The 26659-nt window shown below is 45.4% G+C and overlaps 1 protein-coding gene and 3 non-coding genes across 4 annotated transcripts; all 4 read right to left on the bottom strand.

Moving 5' to 3' along the window:
- Nucleotides 1–5566: 5566 nt before the first annotated feature.
- On the bottom strand, nucleotides 5567–5640 carry trnat-ugu (transfer RNA threonine (anticodon UGU)). Its single transcript has one exon. It is a non-coding gene; the product is annotated as a tRNA-Thr (tRNA).
- Nucleotides 5641–6094: 454 nt separating this feature from the next.
- Nucleotides 6095–6167, bottom strand: trnak-uuu (transfer RNA lysine (anticodon UUU)). Its single transcript has one exon. It is a non-coding gene; the product is annotated as a tRNA-Lys (tRNA).
- A 1487-nt stretch (nucleotides 6168–7654) lies between these two features.
- trnak-uuu (transfer RNA lysine (anticodon UUU)) lies at nucleotides 7655–7727 on the bottom strand. Its single transcript has one exon. It is a non-coding gene; the product is annotated as a tRNA-Lys (tRNA).
- An 8344-nt stretch (nucleotides 7728–16071) lies between these two features.
- On the bottom strand, nucleotides 16072–25610 carry LOC140411327 (probable G-protein coupled receptor 139). The gene is made up of 3 exons (XM_072500448.1): nucleotides 25452–25610; nucleotides 21455–21623; nucleotides 16072–17367 (listed from the first exon to the last, which is right to left on the bottom strand). Exons 1-3 carry the CDS (start codon nucleotides 25608–25610, stop codon nucleotides 16331–16333), a joined length of 1365 nt encoding a protein of 454 aa, XP_072356549.1. The 3' UTR covers nucleotides 16072–16330.
- Between the last annotated feature and the right edge of the window lie 1049 nt (nucleotides 25611–26659).

Raw genomic sequence — 26659 nt, 5'->3', positions numbered from 1 at the left:
GCGGCCCCACGCCTGACCCGCCGGCGCCGCCGACCTGGGCCCTCACGCCCGTCCCGCGCCCCACGACTGACCCGCCGGAGCCGCCGACCTGGGCCCTCACCCCCGTCCCGCGCCCCACGCCTGACCCGCCGGCCTGGGCCCCGACCACCGCTGTCCCCGGCGAGGGAGCTCCGCGCGGTGCCAGCGCTCGCGGCCCACGACTGACCCGCCGGCGCCGCCGACCTGGGCCCTCACCCCCGTCCCGCGCCCCACGCCTGACCCGCCAGCGCCGCCGACCTGGGCCCTCACCCCCGTCCCGCGCCCCACGCCTGACCCGCCGGCAATACAACTTACCTGGACCCCGATCTCCGTCCCCGGCGAGGGACCTCCTCACGGTCCCAGCGCTCGCAGTACTGACCCGCCGGCCTTGGCCCCGACCACCGCTGTCCCCGTCGAGGGAGCTCCGCGCGGTCCTAGCGCCCGCGGCCCTGGCGCTCGCAGCCAAGGAACTCCGCGCGGTCCTAGCGCGCGCGGTCCTAGCGCCCGCGGCCCGGGCGCTCGCAATGCAGGAACTCCGCGCGGTCCTAGCGCCCCCCAGACCCCCCCAGCACTCAATGTGCGACCCGCAGACGCTGCCATTTTGGGTCCCGACCACCACGAGGGGAGGAGGGGCCCCGCCATCTTGGACCGCCCCCGACCTGTACGACGCATGGGGCGGCCATTTTGTCCACCCCCGACGCCATCTTGTGACCCCTCAGCTACGGGCGAGGTATGGGGGTGGCCATTTTGTCCATCCCCGACGCCATCTTGGACGGCAACAACGGACCCCACCCCACTACTACAACCACGGCTCGCTTCGGTTACACTCGATCAGGCTCGGCCCGGGACTCTCCAGACGACGACGACGACAACGGTCCTAATTAACGGCCACGAGACGCCATGCCTAGTCAACTCCGGGAGCACGGAAAGTTTTATACATCCCGACACGGTAAGACGCTGTTCCTTAACTACCTTCCCCAGCGCACAAAAGATTTGCCTAGCTGCAGGATCCCACTCCGTACAGATCCAGGGATTCTGCATAGTTACCCTAACGGTACAGGGGAGGGAATTCAAAAACTACAAACTTAACGTCCTTCCCCAACTCTGTGTCCCCACCTTGCTGGGCTTAGACTTCCAATGTAACCTACAGAGCCTTACGTTTAAATTCGGCGGCCCCATACCCCCACTCACTATCTGCGGCCTCGCCACCCTCAAGGTGCAACCCCCGTCCTTGTTTGCGAACCTCACCCCGGATTGCAAACCCGTCGCCACTAGGAGCAGACGGTACAGCGCCCAGGACCGGACCTTCATTCGCTCCGAAGTCCAGCGGCTACTAAAGGAGGGCATAATCCAGGCCAGCAATAGTCCCTGGAGAGCGCAGGTGGTAGTAGTGAAGACAGGGGAGAAACAAAGGATGGTCATTGACTATAGCCAGACCATCAACAGGTACACACAACTAGACGCGTACCCTCTCCCCCGCATATCCGACATGGTCAATCGGATTGCCCAGTATAAAGTCTTCTCCACCGTGGACCTCAAGTCCGCCTACCATCAGCTCCCCATCCGCCCAAGTGACGGCAGGTACACAGCCTTCGAGGCAGACGGGCGATTATACCACTTCCTAAGGGTCCCTTTTGGCGTCACAAACGGCGTCTCGGTCTTCCAACGGGAAATGGACCGAATGGTTGATCAACATGGGTTACGGGCCACGTTCCCGTACCTCGACAATGTAACCATCTGCGGCCACGAACAGCAGGACCACGACGCCAACCTCCAAAAATTCCTCCAGACTGCCAAAGCCTTGAACCTCACGTACAACGAGGACAAGTGCGTTTTTAGCACCGATCGGCTAGCCATTCTGGGCTACATAGTGCGCAATGGGATAATAGGCACCGACCCCGAACGTATGCGCGCACTCATGGAATTTCCCCTCCCGCACTGCCCAAAAGCCCTGAAACGCTGCCTGGGGTTCTTTTCATACTACGCCCAGTGGGTCCCCCAGTACGCAGACAAGGCCCGCCCCCTAATACAGACCACGACTTTCCCGCTGTCGACAGAGGCTTGCCAGGCTTTCAGCCGCATCAAAGCGGACATCGCAAAGGCCACGATGCGCGCCATTGACGAGTCCCTCCCCTTCCAGGTCGAGAGCGACGCCTCTGACGTAGCTCTAGCGGCTACCCTTAACCAAGCAGGCAGACCCGTGGCCTTCTTCTCCCGAACCCTCCACGCCTCAGAAATCCGCCACTCCTCAGTGGAAAAGGAAGCCCAAGCCATAGTGGAAGCTGTGCGACATTGGAGGCATTACCTGGCCGGCAGGAGATTCACTCTCCTCACTGACCAACGGTCGGTAGCCTTCATGTTCGATAATGCACAGCGGGGCAAGATCAAGAACGACAAGATCTTGCGGTGGAGGATCGAACTCTCCACCTTCAACTATGAGATCTTGTACCGGCCCGGAAAGCTGAACGAGCCGTCTGATGCCCTATCCCGCGGGACATGTGCCAACGCACAAATTGACCGCCTCCAAGCCCTCCACGAGGACCTCTGCCACCCGGGGGTCACTCGGTTTTACCACTTCATCAAGTCCCGCAATCTCCCATACTCCTTAGAGGAGGTCCGTACAGTCACAAGAGACTGCCACATCTGCGCAGAATGCAAACCGCATTTTTTCAGGCCAGATGGAGCGCACCTGATTAAGGCTTCCCGCCCCTTTGAACGCCTCAGTCTCGATTTCAAAGGGCCCCTCCCCTCCACCGACCGCAATGCGTATTTCCTTAATGTAGTGGACGAATACTCCCGCTTCCCTTTTGCCATTCCCTGCTCCGACATGACCGCGGCCACAGTCATTAAAGCCCTGAACAGAATATTCACACTGTTCGGTTACCCCGCATACGTCCACAGCGACAGGGGGTCCTCTTTCATGAATGACGAGCTGCGCCAGTTCCTGCTCAGCAAGGGTATAGCTTCAAGCAGGACGACCAGCTACAACCCCCGGGGGAACGGGCAAGTAGAAAGGGAGAACGGCACGGTCTGGAAGGCCGTCCTACTGGCCCTACGGTCCAGGGATCTCCCAGTTTCACGGTGGCAGGAGGTCCTCCCGGACGCTCTCCATTCCATCCGGTCGTTATTATGTACGAGCACTAATCAAACGCCTCACGAGCGTCTCCTTGTCTTCCCTAGGAGGTCCTCCTCTGGAACGTCGCTGCCGACCTGGCTGGCGGCCCCAGGACCCATCCTGCTCCGAAAGCACGTGCGGGCACATAAGGCGGACCCGTTGGTCGAAAGGGTTCACCTCCGCCACGCAAACCCCCAGTACGCCTACGTGGAGTACCCCGACAGCCGACAGGACACGGTCTCCATGCGGGATCTGGCGCCCGCCGGCACCACGCACACCCCCCCGGCACCATCAACCCAACCGCCCCCCTTCCTGCCACCGCCGCACCCCGCGACCGCCCCCTTCCCAGGAGGATCAGTCCCCCTCCCCTTTGCACCGACAGCTGAAACCGTGCGGCTCCCGGAGGCGACAACGCTGGTACAAGCACCACCACCACCGCCGGGGCCGAGGCGATCGACACGGACGACCAGACCGCCCGACCGACTCGTGGCGTCGATGTAAAACAAAGATGGACTGTCCAATAAACATTTTGTTTTTCCTATATCCTCTGTAAATAGTTGTAACAGGACGATACTGTCCAATACGGTACTACCATGTAACTGTTCTATCCTCCCAGGACCAGAACTGTAAACCCTTACCACCATACGAAGCATCACCCCGCCGGGTTCATTTTTGACAAGGGGTGAATGTGGTAGTATGTATTGGGGGTCATGTGGGACTGGAAGCCCTAATGTCATTGGCTGACAGATCCCGGGTCCTGGTTGGCCGTTGACCTCATACTCCGCCCTGAAGGCGAAGTGTAAGAAGCCGGTGCCTTCCCCCGCAGGCCAGTTTACTATTGGGCTGCTGGGGAACAGACACGTTTAATAAAGCCTCATCGACTTCACTCTATTTGTCTCACGGAGTCTTTGTGCGCCACAGAGTGCAGACTAAAATATTCATCGGCACTGGGCTTTTGAAACTGTAAAAATTGCAGTTATTTCTGAAAGTTATGAATTTAAAAGCAGTTCTGCAGGAAAGAAGTATACAAACAGGAAATATTTTGCGAATTGGGAAGTGATTAAACATGGCCAGAAAACTCCAGTGGTATAATGCAGGACAAGACCAGGAGAGAGTTTTTACATTCACTGAAAATCTAGCAAAAATTCTTGAAAATTCTGGACGGCTGTTGCAATTTGGCAAACACGACGTTGTCACGGTTCTTCCACTTTCCATAAAGCATCCTGCATTCTTTATTTTTATTTCCTACCGTTCATTGGGAAGCAAACGCCTTGAGCCAAAATCAAAGCCCTGACAGGAACTTTAACCCTGGACCCTCAGATTAAAAGTCTGATGCTCCACCGACTGAGCTACCAGGGCCCATTGCACAAATGTTTTCAGAGCTCACTTCAAAGTCTCATATTGTATCTTTTGAATTTCCTTCACTGGTCATTCAGCCTCTCCAGCTCATTTCCCTCGCAAGCAGACCGGCAGCCTCCCTTCGGCTTTCTTTCTCAAATTCTTCAACTTGGACTCGCATTTTACCAATGACCTGTGATGTGACAACTGTTGTTACCCAGGGACATGCACTGGGACTTCAAGACATTGAAGATTACGTTTAGTTCGCTGAGATATCAGTGGGAAGCTACAGAGATACAGATTGTATTTTGAGAGAGGGAATAAAGCGTGTCATCTGTTGTTTGTTGTGGCAGCGAGTGAACGCAAGTAAGCTCATCGAGTAAAGTAGCAAATTATGCAAATCGCAAAGTTTCAGGGTGTAAATAGATCTGTCAACGCCACATCTTCATGGAAAATGCCCCAACAATTTATCCCGCCCAAATCGTTCTTGCTGACATGCAGCAACATATATCGTCCAATAAAAAGGCAAATTACTGCAGATGTGAAATCTGAAAAAAAACAGGAAATGATGGAAAATCTCAGTGGGTCTGGCAGCATCTGTGAAGAGAGAACCGAGCTCACGTTTCGAGGCTGGGTCACTCTTCATCAGAGTAAATCATTTAATCATTCAATCTTTGCCCAGAGACATCGCTGACAGACATTCAGAATGTTCCTACTGGATTTCCTGAGGTCAATCCTGTCGTGCATTCAAAGGAAAATACTGCACATGTTGTGAATGTGCATGAGAAACTAAAAATGATTGGATTAAAGCTCATAAAATTTGAGGATGTCTGTGGAGCCAGACACAAAGTTAATGTTTCAAATCCGTGTGATCCTTATTCAGAGATGAAGCGAGGTTACATGCAATGGAGTAGATGAGGAAAATGGAAGTTGCGTGAAAAATGGGAGATATGGAAGTTTGAATCAAGTTTGACATAAAACAAGCGAAAACAATTTTGAAGGTCAGTACCACAGAAATGATGTCAACGTTTTCTGTGTTCACCATTAAATGAGGAGCATTCTTCACAGGCTACATGCTTTGACCAGAATGTATAAAGGCACCACTGAGATTTGAACTCAGGATCGCCTGTTTACAAGACAGGTGCTTTAACCATCTAAGCCACAGCACCAATCTGCAAAGAAACTTTGCAAGTGTAGAACAGATTTCAATTGTTTTGATTAAACATCAGTATTGTTGATTTCTCCTGCTGACTTTGAGAGTGCAAACTAAAATATTCATCAGCACTGGCCTTTTGAAACTGTAAAAATTGCAGTTATTTCTCAATGTTATTAATTTAAAAGCAGTTCTGCAGGAAAGAAGTATACAAACAGGAAATATTTTGCGAATTGGGAAGTGATTAAACATGGCCAGAAAACTACAGTGGTATAATGCAGGACAAGACCAGGAGAGAGTTATTCCATTCACTGAAAATCTAGCAAAAATTCTTGAAAATTCTGGACGGCTGTTGCAATTTGGCAAACACGACGTTGTCACGGTTCTTCCACTTTCCATAAAGCATCCTGCATTCTTTATTTTTATTTCCGACCGTTCATTGGGAAGCAAATGCCTTGAGCCAAAATCAAAGCCCTGACAGGGACTTGAACCCTGGACCCTCAGATTAAAAGTCTGATGCTCTACCGACTGAGCTATCAGGGCCCATTTAAAAAGCATTCTCACAGCTCACTTCAAAGTCTCATATTGTATCTTTTGAATTTCCTTCACTGGTCATTCAGCCTCTCCAGCTCATTTCCCTCGCAAGCAGACCAGCAGCCTCCCTTCGGCTTTCTTTCTCAAATTCTTCAACTTGGACTCGCATTTTACCAATGACCTGTGATGTGACAACTGTTGTTACCCAGGGACATGCACTGGGACTTCAAGACATTGAAGATTACGGTTAGTTCGCTGAGATATCAGTGGGAAGCTGCAGAGATACAGATTGTATTTTGAGAGAGGGAATAAAGGGTGTCATCTGTTGTTTGTTGTGGCAGAGTGTGAACGCAAGTAAGCTCATCGAGTAAAGTAGCAAATTATGCAAATCGCAAAGTTTCAGGGTGTAAATAGGTCTGTCAATGCCACATCTTCATGGAAAACGCCCCATCCTTTATCCCGCCCAAATCGTTCTTGCTGACATGCAGCAACATATATCGTCCAATAAAAAGGCAAATTACTGCAGATGTGAAATCTGAAAAAAAACAGGAAATGATGGAAAATCTCAGTGGGTCTGGCAGCATCTGTGAAGAGAGAACCGAGCTAACGTTTCGAGGCTGGGTCACTCTTCATCAGAGTAAATCTGTGAATCTGCATGAGAAACTAAAAATGATTGGATTAAAGCTCATCAAATTTGAGGACGTCTGTGGAACCAGACACAAAGTTAATGTTTCAAATCCGTGTGATCCTTATTCAGAGCTGAAGCGAGGTTACATGCAATGGAGTAGATGAGGAACATGGAAGTTGCGTGAAAAATGGGAGATATGGAAGTTTGAATCAAGTTTGACATAAAACAAGCGAAAACAATTTTGAAGGTCAGTACCACAGAATTGATGTCAACATTTTCTGTGTTCACCATTAAATGAAGAGCATTCTTCACAGGCTACATGCTTTGACCTGAATGTATAAAGGTACTGCTGAGATTTGAACTCAGGATCTACTGTTTACAATACAAGCTCTTTAACCATCTAGGCCACAGCACCAATCTGCAAAGAAGCTTTGCAAGTGTAGAGCAGATTTCAATTGTTTTGATTAAACATCAGTATTGTTGATTTCACCTGCTGACTTTGAGAGTGCAAATTAAAATATTCATCGGCATTGGGCTTTTGAAACTGTAAAAATTGCAGTTATTCTGAAAGTTATTAATTTAAAAGCAGTTATGCTGGAAAGAAGTATACAAACAGGAAATATTTTGCGAATTGGGAAGTGATTAAACATTGCCAGATTACTACAGTGGTATAATGCTGGATAAGACCAGGAGAGAGTTTTTACATCAACTGAAAATCTAGCAAAAATTCTTTAAAATTCTGGACGGCTGTTGCAATTTGGCAAACACGACGTTGTCACGGTTCTTCCACTTTCCATAAAGCATCCTGCATTTTTCATTTTTATTTCCTGCCGTTCATTGGGAAGCAAACGCCTTGAGCCATAATCAAAACCCTAACAGGGACTTGAACACTGGACCCTCAGATTAAAAGTCTGATGCTCTACCGACTGAGCTATCAGGGCCCATTATGAAAATGTTTTCATAGCTCACTTCAAAGTCTCATATTGTATCTTTTGAATTTCCTTCACTGGTAATTCAGCCTCTCCAGCTCATTTCCCTCGCAAGCAGACCGGCAGCCTCCCTTTGGTTTCCTTTCTCAAATTCTTCAAATTTCACTCGCATTTTACCCGACCAGTGGAAACAATCTGCCCACATCTATCCTTTCTATTCCCTTCATAATTTTATATGTCTCAATAAGATCCCCCCCGCATCCTTCTAAACTCCAATGAGTACAGTCCCTGTCTACTCAACCTCTCATCATAATCCAATCCCCTCAACTCTGGGATCAACCTAGTGAATCTCCTCTGCACTCCCTCCAGTGCCAATATGTCCTTTCTCAGGTAAGGAGCACAAAACTGAACACAATACTCCAGATGCGGCCTCACCAGCACCCTATACAATTGCAGCATAACCTCACTAGTCTTGAACTCCATCCCTCTAGCAATGAAAGACAAAACTCGATTAGCCTTCTTAATCACCTGTTGCACCTGCACACCAACGTTTTGCGACTCGTGCACCAGCACACCTAGGTCCCAATGCATCTTAACATCTTACCGTTTAAATAATAATCCATTCTGCTGTTATTCCTCCCAAAATGGATTGCCTCACACTTGGCAACATTGAATTCCATCTGCCAGACCTAGCCCATTCACCTAACCTATCCAAATCCTTCTGCACACTTCCGGTATCCTCTGCCCTTTTTGCTTTACCACTCATCTTAGTGTCTGCAAACTTTGACACATTGCACTTGGTCCCCAACTCTAAATTGTCTATGTAAATTGTGAACAACTGCGGGCCCAACACTGATCCTTGAGGGAACCCACTAGTTACAGGTTGCCAACCAGAGAAACACCAATTTATCCCCACTCTCTGCTTTCTGTTAGTTAACCAATCCGCTACCCATGCTACCACTTTACCCTCAATGCCATGCATCTTTAGTTTATGCAGCAACCTTTTGTGTGGCACCTTGTCAAAAGCTTTCTGGAAATCCAGATATACCACATCCATTGGCTCCCCGTTATCTACTGCACTGGTAACGTCCTCAAAAAATTCTACCAAATTAGTCAGACATGACCTACCCTTTGTGAACCCATGCTGCGTCTGCCCAATGGGACAATTTCCCTCCAGGTGCCCCGCTATTTCCTCCTTAATGATAGATTCCAGCATTTTCCCTGCAACCGAAGTTTAGCTTACCGGCCTATAATTACCCACTTTCTGCCGACCTCCTTTTTTAAACAGTGGTGTCACGTTTGCTACTTTGCTATCCTCTGGGACCACCCCAGAGTCTAGTGAATTTTGATAAATTATCACTAGTGCGTTTACGATTTCCCGAGCCATCTCTTTTAACACTCTGGGATGCATCCCATCAGGGCCAGGAGACTTGTCTACCTTTAGCCCCATTAGCTTGCCCAATACTGCCTCCTTAGTGATTACAATCCTCTCAAGGTCCTCACCTATCATATCCTTATTTCCATCAGTCACTGGCATGTTATTTGTGTCCTCCACTGTGAAGACTGACCCAAAAAACCTGTTCAGCTCCTCAGCCATTTCCCCGTCTCCTATTATTAAATCTCCCTTCTCATCTTCCAAAGGACCAATATTTACCTTAGCGACTCTTTTTTGTTTTAGATATTTGTAGAAGCTTTTACTATCTGCTTTTATGTTCTGAGCCAGTTTACTTTCACAGTCTACCTTACTCTTCTTTATGGCTTTTTTATAGCTTTCTGTTGTCCCCTAAAGACTACCCAGTCCTCTAGTCTCCCACTAAATTTTGCCACTTTGTATGTTTTTTCCTTCAATTTGATACTCTCCCTCACCTCCTTAGATATCCACGGTCGATTTTTCCCCTTTCTACCGTCTTTCTTTCTTGTTGGTATGAACCTTTTCTGAACACTGTGAAAGATTGCACGGAAGGTTCTCCACTGTTCCTCAACTGCTTCACCATGAAGTCTTTGCTCCCAGTCTACCTTAGCTAGTTCTTCTCTCATCCCATTGTAATCGCCTTTGTTTAAGCACAAAACACTAGTGTTTGATTTTACCTTGTCATCCTCCAACTGTATTTTAAATTCCACCATATTGTGGTCGCTCCTTCCAAGAGGATCCCGAACTATAAGATCATTAATCAATCCTGCCTCATTACACAGGACCATATCTAGGACCGCTTGTTCCCTTGTAGGTTCCATTACATACTGTTCCAGGAAATTATCCCGGGCACATTCTATAAACTCCTCCTGAAGGCTGCCTTTACCAACCTGGTTAAACCAATCAATATGCAGATGAAAATCTCCCATGATAACCACTGTACCATTTCTACATGCATCCGTTATTTCTTTGCTTATTGCCTGCCCTACCATTCTGTTACTATTTGGTGGCCTATAGACTACTCCTATCAGTGACCTTTTCGCCTTACTATTCCTGATTTCCACCCAAATTGATTCAACCTTGTCCTCCATAGCACCAATATCATCCCTTACTATTGCCCGGATGCCATCCTTAAGCAACAAAGCTACACCACCGCCCTTACCGTCCATTCTATCCTTTCGTATAGTTAGATACCCTTGGATATTTAACTCCCAGTCGTGACCATCTTTTAACCATGTTTCAGTAATGGCCACTAAATCATAGTCATTCACGATGATTTGTGCCATCAACTCATTTACCTTATTTCGTATACTACGAGCATTCAGATAAAGTACACTTATGCTGTTTTTTATGTTTTTGTTCTGAATCCTAACACCTTGATCAGCAACTTTTCGCAATTTATTTTTCCTCTTACCCTTTCTCCTAATTCTCCTTGTCTTTGAACCCATATCTCTACAAAATAACCTGTCACGTAACCTGCTGCCTTGATCTTCATTAACCATTATACTGTCCATAGCTTTACACTTCCCTTCCCCCCAACTTGCTAGTTTAAAGTCCTTGTGACCAACCTATTTATCCTATTCGCTAGAACACTGGTCCCAGAATGGTTCAGGTGAAGACCGTCCCAACGGTACAGGTCCCTCCTGCCCCAGTACTGATTCCAATGCCCCATGAAATGGAATCCCTCTTTCCCGCACCACTCCTTTAGCCACGTGTTAACTTCTCTAATTTTCTCAACCCTCTGCCAATTGGCACGTGGCTCGGGTAGTAATCCAGAGATTATAACCCTGGAGGACCTGCTCTTTAATTTAGTCCCTAGTGTTTGATAATCCCCAAACAGGTCCTCTTTCCTAGTCTTACCTATGTTGTTAGTCCCAATGTGGACCACAGCAACTGGATCCTCCCCCTCCCTCTCCAAAATCCTTTCAAGCCGATCAAAGATGTCCCTCACCCTGGCACTGGGCAGGCAACATACCATGCGGGACTCTCGATCTGGCTTACAAAGGATGCCATCAATCTCCCTAATTATAGAATCCCCTACAACTACCACTTGTCTTTTTGCTCCCCCCTCTTGAATGGCTTCCTGTACCAAAGTGCAGTGGTCAGACAACGCATCCTCCCTACAGCCCTCTTCCTCATCCACACAGGGAGCAAGTACCTTATACCTGTTGGACAAAGTCAAGGGATGAGGCTCCTCAACTCCTAAACTCAGGATCCCCCTACCTGCCTCCCTTGCAGTCATACAACTCTGTCCCTGACCACTGTCCGAATTAACAGAACTTATTCTACCGGGTGTGACTGCCTCCTGAAACAAAGCGTCCAGGTAATGTTCCCCCTCCCTGATGTGCCGCAGTGTGTGCAGCTCGTTCTCCAGCTCATCAATTCTGAGTCGTAATTCCTCGACCAGCCAACACTGCAGATGTGGTCACTGACGGTCTCAATGGGATCCACCAGTTCCATCATCATACAGCAACAGCACATCACCTGTCCAGCCATATTCAACTAGTTAATTAATTTAAATATTTAAAAAAAAAAAAATTTTTTGTCGAACCTCAACGATAAACCCGAACACCAACAAAAACATAGCCCTCTCTGGCCACTCACCTGAACTCAGTCACTCACCTAAACTCAGATGCACTCTGTTCCAATCAGCACTCCGTGACTAAAGGCACTCCTGCCACACCTTTTGTGCACTCACCTCTCCCAGCACTGTCCCGGCTCTCTCCTCCAGCGCTTTTTAAATCTCCCGGCTCTCTCCTCCCGTGCTTTTTAAATCTCCCGGCTCTCTCCTCCCGCCCTTTTTAAATCTCCCGGCTCTCTCCTCCGGCGCTGTTTTCGCTGTCCCGGCTCTCTCTGCTCCCGCGCTGTTTTCGCTGTCCCGGCTCTCTCCTCCCGCGCTTTTTAAATCTCCCGGCTCTCTCCTCCGGCGCTGTTTTCGCTGTCCCGGCTCTCTCTGCTCCCGCGCTGTTTTCGCTGTGCAGCGGGACCTGGGTGTCCTTGTGCACCAGTCGCTGAAGGTAAGCATGCAGGTGCAGCAGGTGGTAAAGTGGTATGTTGGCCTTCATTGCGAGGTGTTTCGAGTATAGAAGGAGGGATGTGTTGCTGCAATTATAAAGGGCCATGGTGAGGCCACACCTGGAGTGTTATGTGCAGTTTTGGTCTCCTCCTCTGTGGAAGGATGTTCTTGCTCTCGGGGGAGTGCAGCGAAGGTTTACCAGACTGATTCCAGGGATGGCTGGACTATCATATGAGGAGAGATTGACTAGGTTAGGATTATTCTCGCTGGAGTTCAGAAGAATGAGGGGGGTTCTCATAGAGACTTATAAAATTCTGACAGGACTAGACAGGGTAGATGCAGGGAAGATGTTACCAATGTGGGTGTGTCCAGAGCCAGGGGTCACAGTCTGAGGATTCAGGGTAAACCATTTTGGACAGAGATGAGGAGATATTTTTTCACCCAAAGAGTGGTGAGCCTGTGGAATTCATTACCACAGGAAGTAGTTGATGCTAAAACATTGAATATATTCAAGAGGCGGCTAGATATAGCACTTGGGGTGAATGGGATCAAAGGCTATGGGGAGACAGCAGGATTAGGCTTTTGAGGTGGATGATCAGCCATGATCGTGATGAATGGCGGAGCAGGCTGGAAGGGCCGAAAGACTTCCTCCTGCTCCTATGTTCCACAAAAGGCCACCAGTGAGTCTGCACCGGCCCTTGGAAAGAGCACCCTACTTAAGCCCCATGCCTCCACCCTATCCCCTTTATCCCCGTAACCCAGTATCCCCACCTAAACGGTTTGGACACTGAGGGCAATTTAGGGTGTCCAATCCACCTAACCTGCACATCTTTGGACTGTGGGAGGAAGCCGGAGCACCCGGAGAAAACCCCCACACACACAGAGAACGTGCAGACTCCGCACAGACAGTGACCCAAACCAGAAATCGAACCTGGAACGCTGGAGCTGTGAAGTAACTGTGCTAAGCACTGCGCTAACGTGCTGCCTGAAGGCCATTGTCTGCAGGCGGTAAAAGTCAGACATGTTAGCATGGTGCGTACTCGCATGCCCAGCCAGGTCCAACAGGCTGTACTGCAGACCGTGCCCCCACTTGTCCTGCTCCCTCACCCCCGGCCACTCCTCCAGCACTCTGCGCTCCACAACCCTGGCTCCATCGGTGCCCTGTGCCTTGGGGACCTATGGCCCTGGTGCCCATCACAATGCAGCATGAAGTAGACCGCTTGGACGCTCTCAAACAGCTCCCCATGAACTAAAAATGTCCAGAAATCTGGGGGCCATTTTAGCTGCCCTCCTATTTTCTAAAAGAACAAAAATGGCTTCACATCATTCTCTTCAAATTTGGAAAGGAATCTCACAAACTTGATGGTCTCAGAAAGTAGTCCCACGTGAGAGGGATGGTGAGGGGGATGGGGTGGGTATTTCATCATCGAGAGAGATATTAACTTGCAGCGACGCCATCTATACTCTCCTTACCTTTGAGTTGCCAGCTCCATTTCCAATATTCGGAAAAAGCAAATTCTCTTTCCTTTTCTTGATCCCTCCCTCTCCCTTCCTTCTCTTTCTCACTTTCCCTCTCTTTAACATTCCCCACGCTCTCTTTCCCTCTCATGAGCTTCTTCCTCTCTCTCCACCTCCTCGTAATTGTAGCTGCAATTAAATTGACGAGGCCATAGATTTGGAGTCACCATTGAGCTATTGATCCGAGTGCTCAATGGGAGACGCGAGATCCAGATGTTCCACTGACGACTGGATCAGCCCATTTTGTTTGATTTTACTGGAAAATGTTCACTGCTGGGAGCTGGGACCCCAACCAGAGGCGGTAAACGGGTGAGGGTGTCGGCGGACATCTTTCCCCAGCAAACATTTTCAACTGATCCGTTTTAAGGACGCCAAGGTTTCCCCATTTAAATTCTTTCGCTGAAAAAATATTTGGCCATTTTCTTTGCGTTGCAATGAGGAATTCGCTGTGCGAATGTGTTTGCTTTCAAATTGGTTCCATTTGAACATACAAAACTGGAGCAGAAGAAGGTGACTGGGCCTCTCAAGACAGCACCAACATTCAATAAGATTATGGATGTTTTGATTGTGTTTCGATTTTTAAATTCCCAACGACTCAAAAACTTTTGCTGCCCAACAAGATCAATTTATCTCTGATTTAACAATATTCAGTGACCCCGCTTCCATTGCTTTCTGAGGTAAAGCCTCAAAGTTGGACAACCCATGGACAGAGAAAAATCAATCTTCTCTACCCCATAAGGGTGCCTGGATGTTAAAAACAGCGCCCCCTAGATCTCAGCTCAAAAGAGGAAACATCTTTCCACACAGACCTTGTCGATACCATTCAGGCTTTTATATACTTCAAAATTATGCCAAGCTAAATTTATATGAGAGAGCTGAATTGCTGACACAGGCACCATGCCACCTGGATTATACACCCAGGTAGGGCAAGATTTATGATGATCAGTCTTTCAGATCTCAATTTAGCATCTTTGCTCCACCTGCGGGAGTCTGCAGGCAGATTCGGTTTATCACTATGCCTGGTGGCATCGAGCTGCCTGCTCCTGTGCTTACACTGCACCCTTACATGGTGCCACCTTCTTCAACATCTGTTGCCAGTTGAATAGGGGAAGAGGAAGAGGGAGCAAGCTTTCCATCTCCAAATGGTTCAGCGACCAGAGGTTGGCTCCAGGCAATGGAGTATTTGAAAATGAAGAGGAAAGCTCTTTCCATCATTTTACAGGGGACAGGGGTGGCAATTTGTGCCTTGGGCGATGTTGCTATGAGGGGTACTCACTTAGAAAGAATGGACATAAAGTCCTTGCTCTCTGTCTCGGTCTGAAGCCTGAATAAGCAAAACTACACGAAACCCAGGGCAATATGAAGCTACAATTTGATAAATGAATCCAGTCCCTCCTACTTTTTGATCAATGATCTTTGTTGCATCACAACATCATCTATCATTGTTCCATTGTCCTGTCAGTTAGAATGATCTACCTGCAGGAGTTGCTGCTTCAGACACTGACCATCCCGACTGACATGGCCAAGGATCTCTGCTCCCCCTCCCCAAGACCTCCCCACCCCGTCCTCCCACAGCCACCCCACAAGGAAAATGGGTCCTGGTGGTGACGACCAACCTCCACACCGCTCTGCCAGAGTCTAGGCTTGACCACCCCCCACCTTTCACGTCCAGCAAATTCACCATCCCCATCTTCCCCACCCCCCACCTTCTGTGTATTCCACATTCCTCATTCCCAACATTCCCCAGCCCTGATGTACCACATTCCATACCTTCTCCTGTCGCCACCTTCCCAATCATGAATGTTCCACATTGGACACCTTTGCCATCCCAACCACCCCATCCCCTAACTTTCCCACCCTCACCATGCCAATACCCCACTCCACCCCCATGACACCAATTTCGCACCCACCTGCCCCAACAAAACATTCCCAACCCCACCCCCTTCCTCGTCACCCAACTTTCCCAATGCCCATTTCCCATCCCCCAACTTAGCCATTCCTCAACTTGCCCCAACCCACATTTTCAATCCTCCACAATCCGCATCCACTACATTTTCCATCCTCCACATTCTCCACCCTCTCACCTTCCCATTTCCCACAAATTCCAGTCCCACCTGCTCCATCCCGCATGTTCATTAAGCCCATCTTCCACATCACCTAGTCAACCTTCCCACTCCACACACCACCTTTCCCAAACCCTATCTTCCCCATCACCCACCTTCCACAAACTCCCATATGCCACATTCCCCATCTTCCCATTCCCCACCTTCCGAATTACCCAGCCAGGCGTTAAGAAAGCTCGGGACTCAGATTTAATAAAGTGTTTATTGATGAAATGAATATATTGATAAATAAATAAGAATAATGCATTGTCACAGTAATATTTCTAATATGCGAACAATTTTGTTTTTCTGTGAACCCGCTAAGTTTTACTTTTGGGAAAATGCGAGGAAATGGGAAATCAAGCAGAGGAGGTAAAGGAACGATGGTGTTTGCTGATTTATTTCCAGCACACCAGGAAATCATCTGACTCCTCTCCTGAAACATTCATATTCACCCTTGCCCATCCCTAACAGTTATTTTGTTTTCCCCACTCCTCCTGGCCTTTCCTTTCCGAGCTACCTGCTTTACCCTCTTGCATTTCAGCACTGCCTCACCATCTGATTGGTCTCAGGTGTGTTGTTTATTAATTAATTTAATAATTGATATAACTGGGTATTTCAGCATGCTCTTCAATTGCTCTCTGAAGTTAGACTGAGTCAGGACATAAATCAGGGTGTTTGTGCAGCAACTTAAGTTCCGCAACATATAGGCAACATTTTCAAAGATGTAAAATGAATCTGCATCTAAGAAGTCATTCACATCAAAGAAATACAAAACATAAACAAACCACAGGAGGATGAAGCTGCCGGATATGGAGAAGATTAAAATCATCGACTTCCTTCTGCTCTCCATCTCCGGGTCACTGTGATTATCCCCCACGCTCTGACCTCTCAGTTGCTTACGGACCCGGCTGGTCACCAAAATGTGTCTGACTGTCAGTACGTTCAGCAGCAAAATTAAAGCGAATGGTATCAGTGGCGTTAGAACTTTTTCAAATTTTCTGAATCCAATCCAAACAGGGTCAGTAAAATAGCTCCGCTTATTTAAACACATCCAAGGTACATTGTCGATAATCCTTCGAGGTTTAAATCGAAAGTAGATGGGGATGTTTTTCACAGTGAACAGAATGTCGATAATTGCTAGGACCACAGCTGCAGTTCTCTTGGTGCAATATTTAGATTTCAGCTTCTGACAACAAATGACGACAAATCGATCAAAAGTGAAAGCGACAGTGAACCAGACAGAACAGTCTGTGGCTATACGGAGCAGGACGTAGCGAACACTACACACAGGGGTGATTCTTAGGAAATTCAATGGGAAATAATAATCATTGATTCGGTTCAGTATGACCTCAGTGATAATGACCAGAAGATCCGCTGTTGCCATAGCCACCAAGTAGCGTGTGGTGCAGGTGGAGAGGCTGCACTTTCCACGGGAAAGAATCAAAATTGACACCAAATTCACTGTAACACATAAAAAGGAAAAGAGAGTGGAATTACAGAAAATATTGCCTATTCCTGAGACCAGGCAGGAAGCATTAGCCAGATAATATGTGTGGCTTACAATTGGGTCATAGCTCAATAAATCCAACCATGACTCTTGCACTGTTTTTCAAGCGGACATGAGAATAATCTTCAGACACTCAGCTTCTAATTATGTGCCGCTGTGGGCACGCTCTGAAATGCAAAGAGCTGATATCTTCAAGCGCCCAGTTGATCCTTCTCCTTTCTTCCAGATGTCAAGATCCCGGTCCAGAACACAACATTGTATTGGTACGGGATGAGAGTGGCAAATTTAAACAAAGAAGTAACCGCATTAACATCAAGGAAAATAACAGCAATTATCGGGTAAACAGTGTTTTAACACAAGGAAAAACTTCAACTCATGCCTCACACCTTCCCGATTTCTCTATTCCAACAAAGCAACACAATAAAGTTAAAATTCTACTGATAAATAAAGTTAGCAGAACATGATTACTTGCTTATTTGTGCAGACCTTTGGAGAGAGATTGCCTTTCAGGAACAAACTGAAAATTCTTCTGTCTTGTCAGAATTCTCCTCCCAAGCTGACCACATTTGGCAAAAGTGCTGTTCAACTTAAAATTTATAGCAGACAGCAAAACTACAGATATACCTAGCCTGCATTCATTATATCCTTGTATCCCACTAAGTTCCATGGCCTGCTTAGCTTGGATTTAGCACCACTCGCCCATAAATTACCGACACTCTGGGGAATCTCCAGCAATCGGATCACAAGTTAATAGCCCATTTATCTGTAAAAAGAAGTGAATGGTCGGGATCAAGCATTTCCCACCATTTGCCACTCTTAATTACAGCTTTAACAGACATACAGTCTGGATATCACAACATAGATTCTGTAATAATATTACTGCAACAAATATATACCTCATCCAGGCTATTAAAACATTACTGCCACAAATATAATTATTATATGTAATATATAACAATTTCTACTTACATCAGACCTTCCCCCTAACTAGCAATATGAAGAGATTGTTTATTTTTTAAAGCCAAACTTGCAACTGCCAGTGTAAAAAAATCATCCGAGCCTATGTTGAAATCATTGCATTCAACTGATCAACAGGACTCTATGCGAATGAATATGCCGCTTCCCAACAATTTCACGCAAAAGCTGCGTTTGTCCAAAAAGACACCTTTTATCAGCAGATTTATGAACTTTCAGTCAGCTCTTACAAAATGTTGTTTAAAACTAATACTATTGGGGAAACGGACAGGCCCCAAATTTTCTTTGAATAGCAGACGGGAACCCAGAGCTCTTTTTCTATTTGTAAAACTGTAAGGAAGGGTACTTCACCCCAGGAATGATAACTCTGACCAATAATTATAATCTATGTCAAAACACATGTTAATTTAAACACAGAATTAACAAGCTTAGCATCAAATAAATAACTTTGTTAACAGGTCTTAAATAAAATTTTAAAACGTGTACTTACTGTCTGCACCTAACTCACTCATTCCAATTAAACAACCCAATACAGTTCAAATATCATTTCTACGTAAAGTTGACAAAATAGGTTACTTGCTTATCTCGGTGTAGACCTTTTGGAGAAAGAGAGACTTTTTGAACAGCAGATCCAATACACTGCATCTTAATAGGCCCTGGCAGAATTTGCATAACTGCTGTTCAACATAAAAGCTGATTACACACTGCAAAACTACAGCAATACAAGGCTCGTCCCATTAATTTCATCATTGCATCCCACTATAATGTCCCGTCACTTAATCAGCTAGCACAAAATACAATCTCTCATAAATGATCTATTACCCAGGGGATTTCCAGAAACAATAACAATGTTTCATTAGCTTTCTGTATGAAAAGACATAAATAGATAGAAACAACGTTTACCTAATGTTTTACTTATCTTAAAATAAGTTTTAACAGAAACACAGTCTGGGTATCATAATCAAGGTTCTTTAATAATATGACTGCAACAGATATTACCTTAACCAGGCTTTGAAGAGCATTCCTGCAACAGATATGAAAAGCAATGGAAATATACCAATTCTGTACATTCCTCACACTTAACCCCTTAACAGAATGAACTAGCAATATGAAAATATGGCTTCATTTTGCATAACATTTTCAATTTTAAACACTACTTATTACTATACACTCACATTGCTCTATATGAAACATATCCCCTCATATTTATGCATGAACATTTAAACAGCAGTATAGTACATTTAAGTCTGTCTTTCCCAATTTTGACGTTCCATTCTTCTTTCATCTCAAATGATGATAAAATATCGGCATTCACATTCTCTCTTCCTGCCACATGTATAACTTTCAAGTTAAATTGTTGTAGCAATAAATTCCATCCAATAAGTATTTTGTTTCAATCTTTAAACTTCACCAAATACTTCAATGGATTATGGTTTGTGTAAACAATTATCGCTGATGAATTTGTAGCAACATCAATGCCAAAAGGTTGCAAAGCCAATGCCAAACCCAACGCCTCCTTCTCAATGGTCGAATACATCCTTTGACGAGTATTTGGCTTTTGGGGGGTGGGGGAGCAAACAAGTCTTTCCATAGCTTCTTCATTTCTTGTAACATAACAGCACCAAGGCCCACATCACTGGCATCAATGGCCACCTGAAATTGCTTGTGGTAATTCGGTGTGATTCAAACTGATGCGACAGCTAGCATAGTTTTCAGTTTGTCAGTACCTCCAAATGGTCAGCCATCCAAAGGAATTTCTAGTTCTGTCTTCCAAGGTCAGTCAGTTGTAAGGTGCCTTTTGTGGTGATTCCTTTATTTCCCATTCCTTTTACTTGGTGGTTATCATTTTGATCATGGATATTTTCTGGACATATACCTTTAAGGCGAAAGAGCAAGCAAGGAACTCAAACGTTGTAAAATAATGAACTGTGGAGTTTTTGAACAGCAGAACTCAGACTTTGTGGCACCCGAGAGATCGGAGGTAGGCGGTTCAATTGGTTGGCTGGTAGCCAATGAATTGGCAAAGGGCCATATTCTGCCCGGTGACAGGCAATAATGGGTCCTACCTGAGTGGAATTGTTTTCAGATCACCATAGAAAGGACATTCGGAGCCTGGACGCTGAGTTGAGCAGCTGTGAATGTGTATCTTTCTCTTTCACATTCTCTCTCTCGCTCTCTCTTCCTCCATTAATGCTGCCTAATGAGGATGTCTGTACCTGCGGAGAGCTTCTTTAGACTTGTATGAATCTGTAGTGAAAACCATTATGGACTGAAAACAAAAACCTCGAACTGAAGGGCTAGACTGTAGAAAGGAGTACGAGAAGGCTAACGTATGAAAAAGCTGAACTATAATACAACCATTTGAAACAAAGACCCTTATCCTTTTACTTCCATCATTGTATTTACACCTTTTTCCCCTCTGTGTTTGTTTGTCAGTCTTGCGTTTGTGTGTACAGAGAGTGGGGGTGAGATAACGAGGTAGGTTAGTAATTAGATAATAGTTAACCACTTTCATCTACTGCATAGTTAATTATAGTTATTGTTATTAATTTTTCAAAATGTGTTTACATTTACATACCTGATGACTGTCGTCTTTTGTCAGCGAAAGTCCAGAGCCCGCGGATATTTTCGAAGAATTAATTGTCAATTTAAATTGTGCTGCGACTCAGGGTAAAGTGAGGCTGGAATTGACCGCGCACTAGCCCAGGGTGGCGGAACACAGTGGAACAACCATCATGGTGAAATGTGGCGTGGGGTTTCTGCCAAAAGGGACACAATATCAGAAATCTCAGAACTTCTCTTCTCGTCGATGGCATTGTGAAGTGCCCAATCGCTTTAAGTTTCTCATTCCATGCGTTAATCTGACCATGACCAACAATGTGGCTTCATAATGTGATTTAGCTTTGGTAAACAGACGTTGAGTCAGGTTTACCACCAAATCATCCCACTGTGGACAATCGAGCAAATCCTTCAGATGTTCCAAAAGCTCCTTTCGCAGTGACCTGAACACCACCAAACCTGCAGTGTACACTGCACAATTGTGTAGTCCAGTTAGTCTTCACAATGTTGCTCACGCATTATTCATTCCAAATGGCACCAATTTAAACTGATGCAGGCCATTTGGTGATACAAAAGCCAGAATCTCCTTCACCCTTTCTGTTAAAGGTACTGCTCAGTATACTTTTAGTAAATAAACTTTAGTATTACAGTTTGCTTGTCCAACACACAATCGTTTCATTCCATCTGGTTTTGGTACCATCAGAATAGTTGATCTCCAATCATTGTAAATGACTTCAATGATATTCTTAAGCATGCTTGCAATCTCCATTTTTGTATCTGCGCGATCTTTGTATCTGTAGCCATCTAAAATGGCCACCTGCAAAAGATCATGGGAATTGTGGTCAGCTTGAACACAGACAGGAACACAGCCTCTGTGTATTGTGCAAAGAAGCCAGGCCTGACTGAAACTTGTACCCATAAAGAGTCAATCACCATTTCCGCCAGGACAATCAAGTTTGAATCATGGAGTTGCAACAGTAGCAGACAAACCGGCGCCACTTGCCATTAGTTGTAAAGGCTGTTGTGCCTATGACAGTGGTAGCTAGGACCCGCCCAGCCACTGAGGTATCCGCCCCTAATTGGCCAGGATCAATGAGGGTGATCGGAACTCTATCGATCTATTGGATCTGGAGTTCGGACCACCCCAAAGGGCGCGAAAGCCCAGGGGGATAAGAAGAACTGCAAACCGAAAGATCGGCCTCTTTTGGACCAGCCTGTGTGAGACCAATTGCAGCATATCAACTAGCCAAGTTCAAGGACCCACGATCACTACCTGAAGGACGAGCCCGGCCGCGACAAACCTGAAGACTTCCAACCGACCCACGTGGACATAGTTAAAGGCCTGATCTCTTGCACAGAGCCGGTCACCCCGAAGTGAAGTAAAGGTCATCTTAGTGATTAGGTCTAGTTTAGTGCGTAAACTAAATATCATTGCATATAGAAATAAGTCTTGTCTTATTAATAAACTGTCTTTGAACTAGTACACCAGTCGTGTGGTCATTCAGTCAATATAGGAAACAGCTTGTGGTTCACAGAGAAATAAAGAAGACAACACAGTCAAAATGTTGGCAGCACGGTAGCCTTGTGGACAGCGCAATTGCTTCACAGCTCCAGGTTCGATTCCGGCTTGGGTCACTGTCTGTGCGGAATCTGCACATCCTCCCCGTGTGTGCGTGGGTTTCCTCCGGGTGCTCTGGTTTCCTCCCACAGTCCAAAGATGTGCAGATTAGGTGGATTGGCCATGACAAATTGCCCTTAATGTCCAAAATTGCTCTTAGTGTTGGGTGGGGTTACTGGGTTATGGGGATAGGGTGGCGGTGTAGACCTTGGGTAGGGTGCTCTTTCCAAGAGTCGGTGCAGACTCGATGGGCCGAATGGCCTCCTTCAGCACTGTAAATTCTATGATAATATGAATGTTGTCTTTAAAGTCTGATTCCACTTATCAAAGGCCACCTTTCTAAAGCTCCTTCTGATGCTGGATGATGCACTTTATTCCTCAGCTATTAATAACTTCCCTGAATAACGTTGCGATAAAATTGGATCCCTGATCCGACTAGATATCTTTTGTTAGCCCGTATGTGGCTAAAACAAAGTTAAGTCCACTACAACCTTCTTTGCTGCAATATTTTGCAACAGAATTGCTTCCGGAAATCTAGCAACCACACCCATTATTGTCAACAAACATTGATTACTTTTTATCATCTTAACAATTGAGGCCTCAACAAATGTTTCCTCAAATGCAAGAATGGGTATTAAGGTAGCTGGCTTGCTTGTTGTTTAAGATTTTCCAATACCAATCAAGTATGACATGTATGGCAAAGTTCAACTACATCCCGCTGCAGGACAGGCCAATGAAAATGTTTTTGTATATTTACTGGAGTTGTCCTTACTCCTAAATGACCCCCTACAGGAATCTCATGTGCTACCCACAGAACTTCATTTCTATAACGCACTGTTAATACCATGTGATCAAGTGCTGACCTTTTATCATCAACCTGAACATTTAAAGGGCTTCACTTCCTTATTAATATATTATTTATTGTGTAATAACACTCCTGGCTACTCAGATTCTATCTCTGTGTATGCTTTCTGATCAACTTTATCTCTGAATTCCTCTGTTGTAATTCTCCTAATTTTCTGGAACTAAAGATATGCGGAATTTTGCGGTCCACCAGTCCTGCACGTCGCACCCCCGTCGGCAGCAGGATTCCCCATTCCCGTAGCTGGCCAATGGAGTACCCGATTGTGGGCCGACCCTCGCCGTCAGCAAACGTGGTGTGGGTGTGCTACCGGCGGGCCGGAGGATCCGCTGACAGAGAATTCCACAGCTGACCTCCACCCTCCACTTGCTCTTGTTCTTTATCAGTCATCTGGTTAAAGGCTGGACCTGATAAATGAACCTCAATCTCGCTATCCGTACTCCTTGTTTTCTCCGCCTCATGTCTCAACCTGTGATTTTGTGATTTTATTCCCACACAATCTAGTAACACCACTCGGATATGATTCTTGAAACACCTCAGTCGCTTCACTTTCCACTGCCTTTCAACCACAGTAGGCATCACTCGCTATATAATTACCCACGAAGGACTGGACCTGCCTGTAAAAGATAATTACACTGCAGCCACTTCACCAGTTTTACATAATGGAATACGACACACTTCATTGTGATCCCACATTTTACCACTTTATCGGGCAATTTTAATCTGAACTACATACCTCTGTCTCTCACCCATTAAAGATTGACTTCCTCCTGTATGCCTGAAGGTCTTAATCTCTTTACATACCCGCCTTGTCGACATGTGTAAACCCTACCCCACATCTAAAATATTTAAACAAACCAGACACCTTCCTAACATGCACCCTCTGAGCCAGTGTGCAGTATTGTGCACCTCTTGAGAGGTAACCACATTTTTTTCCCATTTTAATAAACCCTGTTAGTTTATCCTGTTTGTCTTCCTAGTTTTTATCTTAAGACATCAACACCGTGACTTGGTGGATCCAAACTTATTACAATGAAAACATTGAACTTTTCTTCAATCTCTTCCACACCCAGACGATTCCTTTCTGACCTGAGCTGAAAAGTCATCAATATCTCCGAGACTTGCTTTGCCTTCACTACCTGCAGTCTTCTCATTTCCCCAGCTCATATCCTTCACAGTTTAAAATTGATGTTGAACTACAAACCTTGATTTATGAACTAATTGACAGTGCTCTGCTACCAGTCGAGTAATTTTAACCCTTTGCTCTTTCACAGCAGTTCTCACTACTCTAGGAAGTGAATCTTCACATTGGTCAACAAATAACTATGTCCCCATGGGTTTCATGCGTTCGGTCAATTTTTAATTCTCTTAACCACATATCAAAATTATTTTGTTTAATTCTTTCAAATTCCATATACATCTGACATGATTCCTTCCATAGATTTCTAAACTTTCATCCATAGGAATCTGGCACTAGTCCATATGCATTTAATTGGCTTTTATCACCTCATCATAATCCCTAGATAGCTCCTCTGCTAACAATGCAAACACTTCACTCGCTCCATCTAACAATTTTGTTTGAACCAACAATACCCACATGGTATTTGGCTAATTTCTCAACGAGACAAAAGACGTTTTTCGACATCTTTCTCGTCAACCGTCGGAAGTTCATGAATATATTCAAACATTTTCACTCGAGGCTTTTGACAAAGAGGGGTCCTGCCTTCCTCTGAACTTGCCTCTGTAGTGATCTCTGTATATGTATATACATAAAGAGTTAATGGTTAGTCAGTACAGTCAACTGATCACTAGAGGACAACACTAATAGGGGGTATAAATACAGGCTCAATCTGTTTCCCCGTTCTCTTTGGGTGTGTTGTGACTAGAGAACAGAAGCGTAGAGGTAGCTCAGAGAACAAGTATAATATTCATAGTTAATCCAATCCTATCTTGTTTAATTTAACTGCTAGTAAAAGTATTGATAAAAGTATTGAAGAATCAAACTCACAAGTTAATTGATTAGTTACTCAATAAATTATTCGCTATCACGAGATGACTTTGAGTATTCATCATCATCAAAGTTAAGAACTTCTCGGCATAAACAAATGTGTAACACGCATTACTTCAAGTAATATAACATGCTACCAGGAGAAGTAATATAATACAACAGCCTCAATGTCCGCATTTAACTGCAAACTTTTCAGTTTGTAATCTATTTGCAGATTCATTTTCCGAACTTCAAAATCTCTCTGCTTGTCTTTTCCCTCTACCGTTGCTGCTCTTTCCTTTACCTTTTCTTCTTCGTTTGCCTCTTTCCTTTTCATCCCTTGCTCATCTTTCCATTTCCACAATAAGTTTCCTCATTTCAATTTTCTTTTGAGGAGCTCAAGCTTTTCCTCCATTTCAAAATGTTTCACTCGTAATTAAATTTTAGCTAGTTCTAGTGATTCCGAATGATGCCTTTGGTGAATTTAAATGCTGAGCTATCACTTTAATTATCTCCAACGTCTGCACCCCTTCAGGTAAAGTCAATTGCAGTTTGACCGCCAAAGCCAAAAGTTTTGTTTTAACCACTCTTTGCAAAACAACTAGAGTAACCTCTTCCACACCCAGGAAACTCGTCCTCACTGAAAGAGTAATCTTACCAGTAAATTCCCACTTAAACTGAGTGATCACTCTGATTAATAAGTATCCTTTATTTCAAACAAGCTTTAATTTAAGAATAGAATTACCCACATTTAGAGCAAAGAAGCTAGTTTTACAATTATCAGTTAAAGAGCTCTTAAACATAAGGGAAATCTCAAACTGATGCCTTACACCATCGCCATATATATTCCAACTAAGCAACCCAAGATGGTTCAAATGCCACTTAGAAGTAAAGTTAACACAACGCTTTCCCTGCTTATTTGTGCAGACCATTGGAGAGAGTTCCCTTTCAGGAAGTCTGAAAATCCTTCTGTCTTATCAGACTCTTGTGCCCAGCCAGACTGCATTTGGCAAGCCTGCTATTCAACTCAAACCTTCTGGCAGACTGAAAAACTGCACACAGATCTGGCTTCTCCCATTGATTATATAATCTGTAGCCCACTAGGTTCCATGACCTGCTTAGCTAGGACTGACCACCACTCCTTGTAAAATTATCTGTACTCCAGTGAATCTCCAGCAATCAAAACACATTTCCATTGGTTGCTTGAATTTTAAATAATCAAGTGGTTGTCATCAATAATGGCCACGCCTTTTACAACACAGAAGCACAGCTTTAGCTGATATAGAGACTGGACACCTTAACATAGATTAGTTAGTCACATTAGTGCCACGAACATAAAATATATTATGTAACAATTTCTGCATTCAGCACGCAGACCAAAACCAA

This window comes from Scyliorhinus torazame, chromosome 4 (assembly GCF_047496885.1).
Source record: "Scyliorhinus torazame isolate Kashiwa2021f chromosome 4, sScyTor2.1, whole genome shotgun sequence".
NCBI classification, from domain to species: Eukaryota; Metazoa; Chordata; class Chondrichthyes; order Carcharhiniformes; family Scyliorhinidae; genus Scyliorhinus; species Scyliorhinus torazame.
Note: the sequence above shows the minus strand (reverse complement) of the source record. Positions and strands in the feature narration are given on the sequence as shown.

Coding starts and splice junctions, on each gene's coding strand:
- LOC140411327 (XM_072500448.1), bottom strand. CDS start 25,610: ATGAAAAGGAAAGAGGCAAACGAAGAAGAAAAGGTAAAGGAAAGAGCA. Junction 21,624..25,451: donor ATGCGGACATTGAGGCTGTT/GTATTATATTAC, acceptor GATCTTTTGCAG/GTGGCCATTTTAGATGGCTA. Junction 17,368..21,454: donor GTGTGTTGGACAAGCAAACT/GTAATACTAAAG, acceptor CTTGAAAAACAG/TGCAAGAGTCATGGTTGGAT.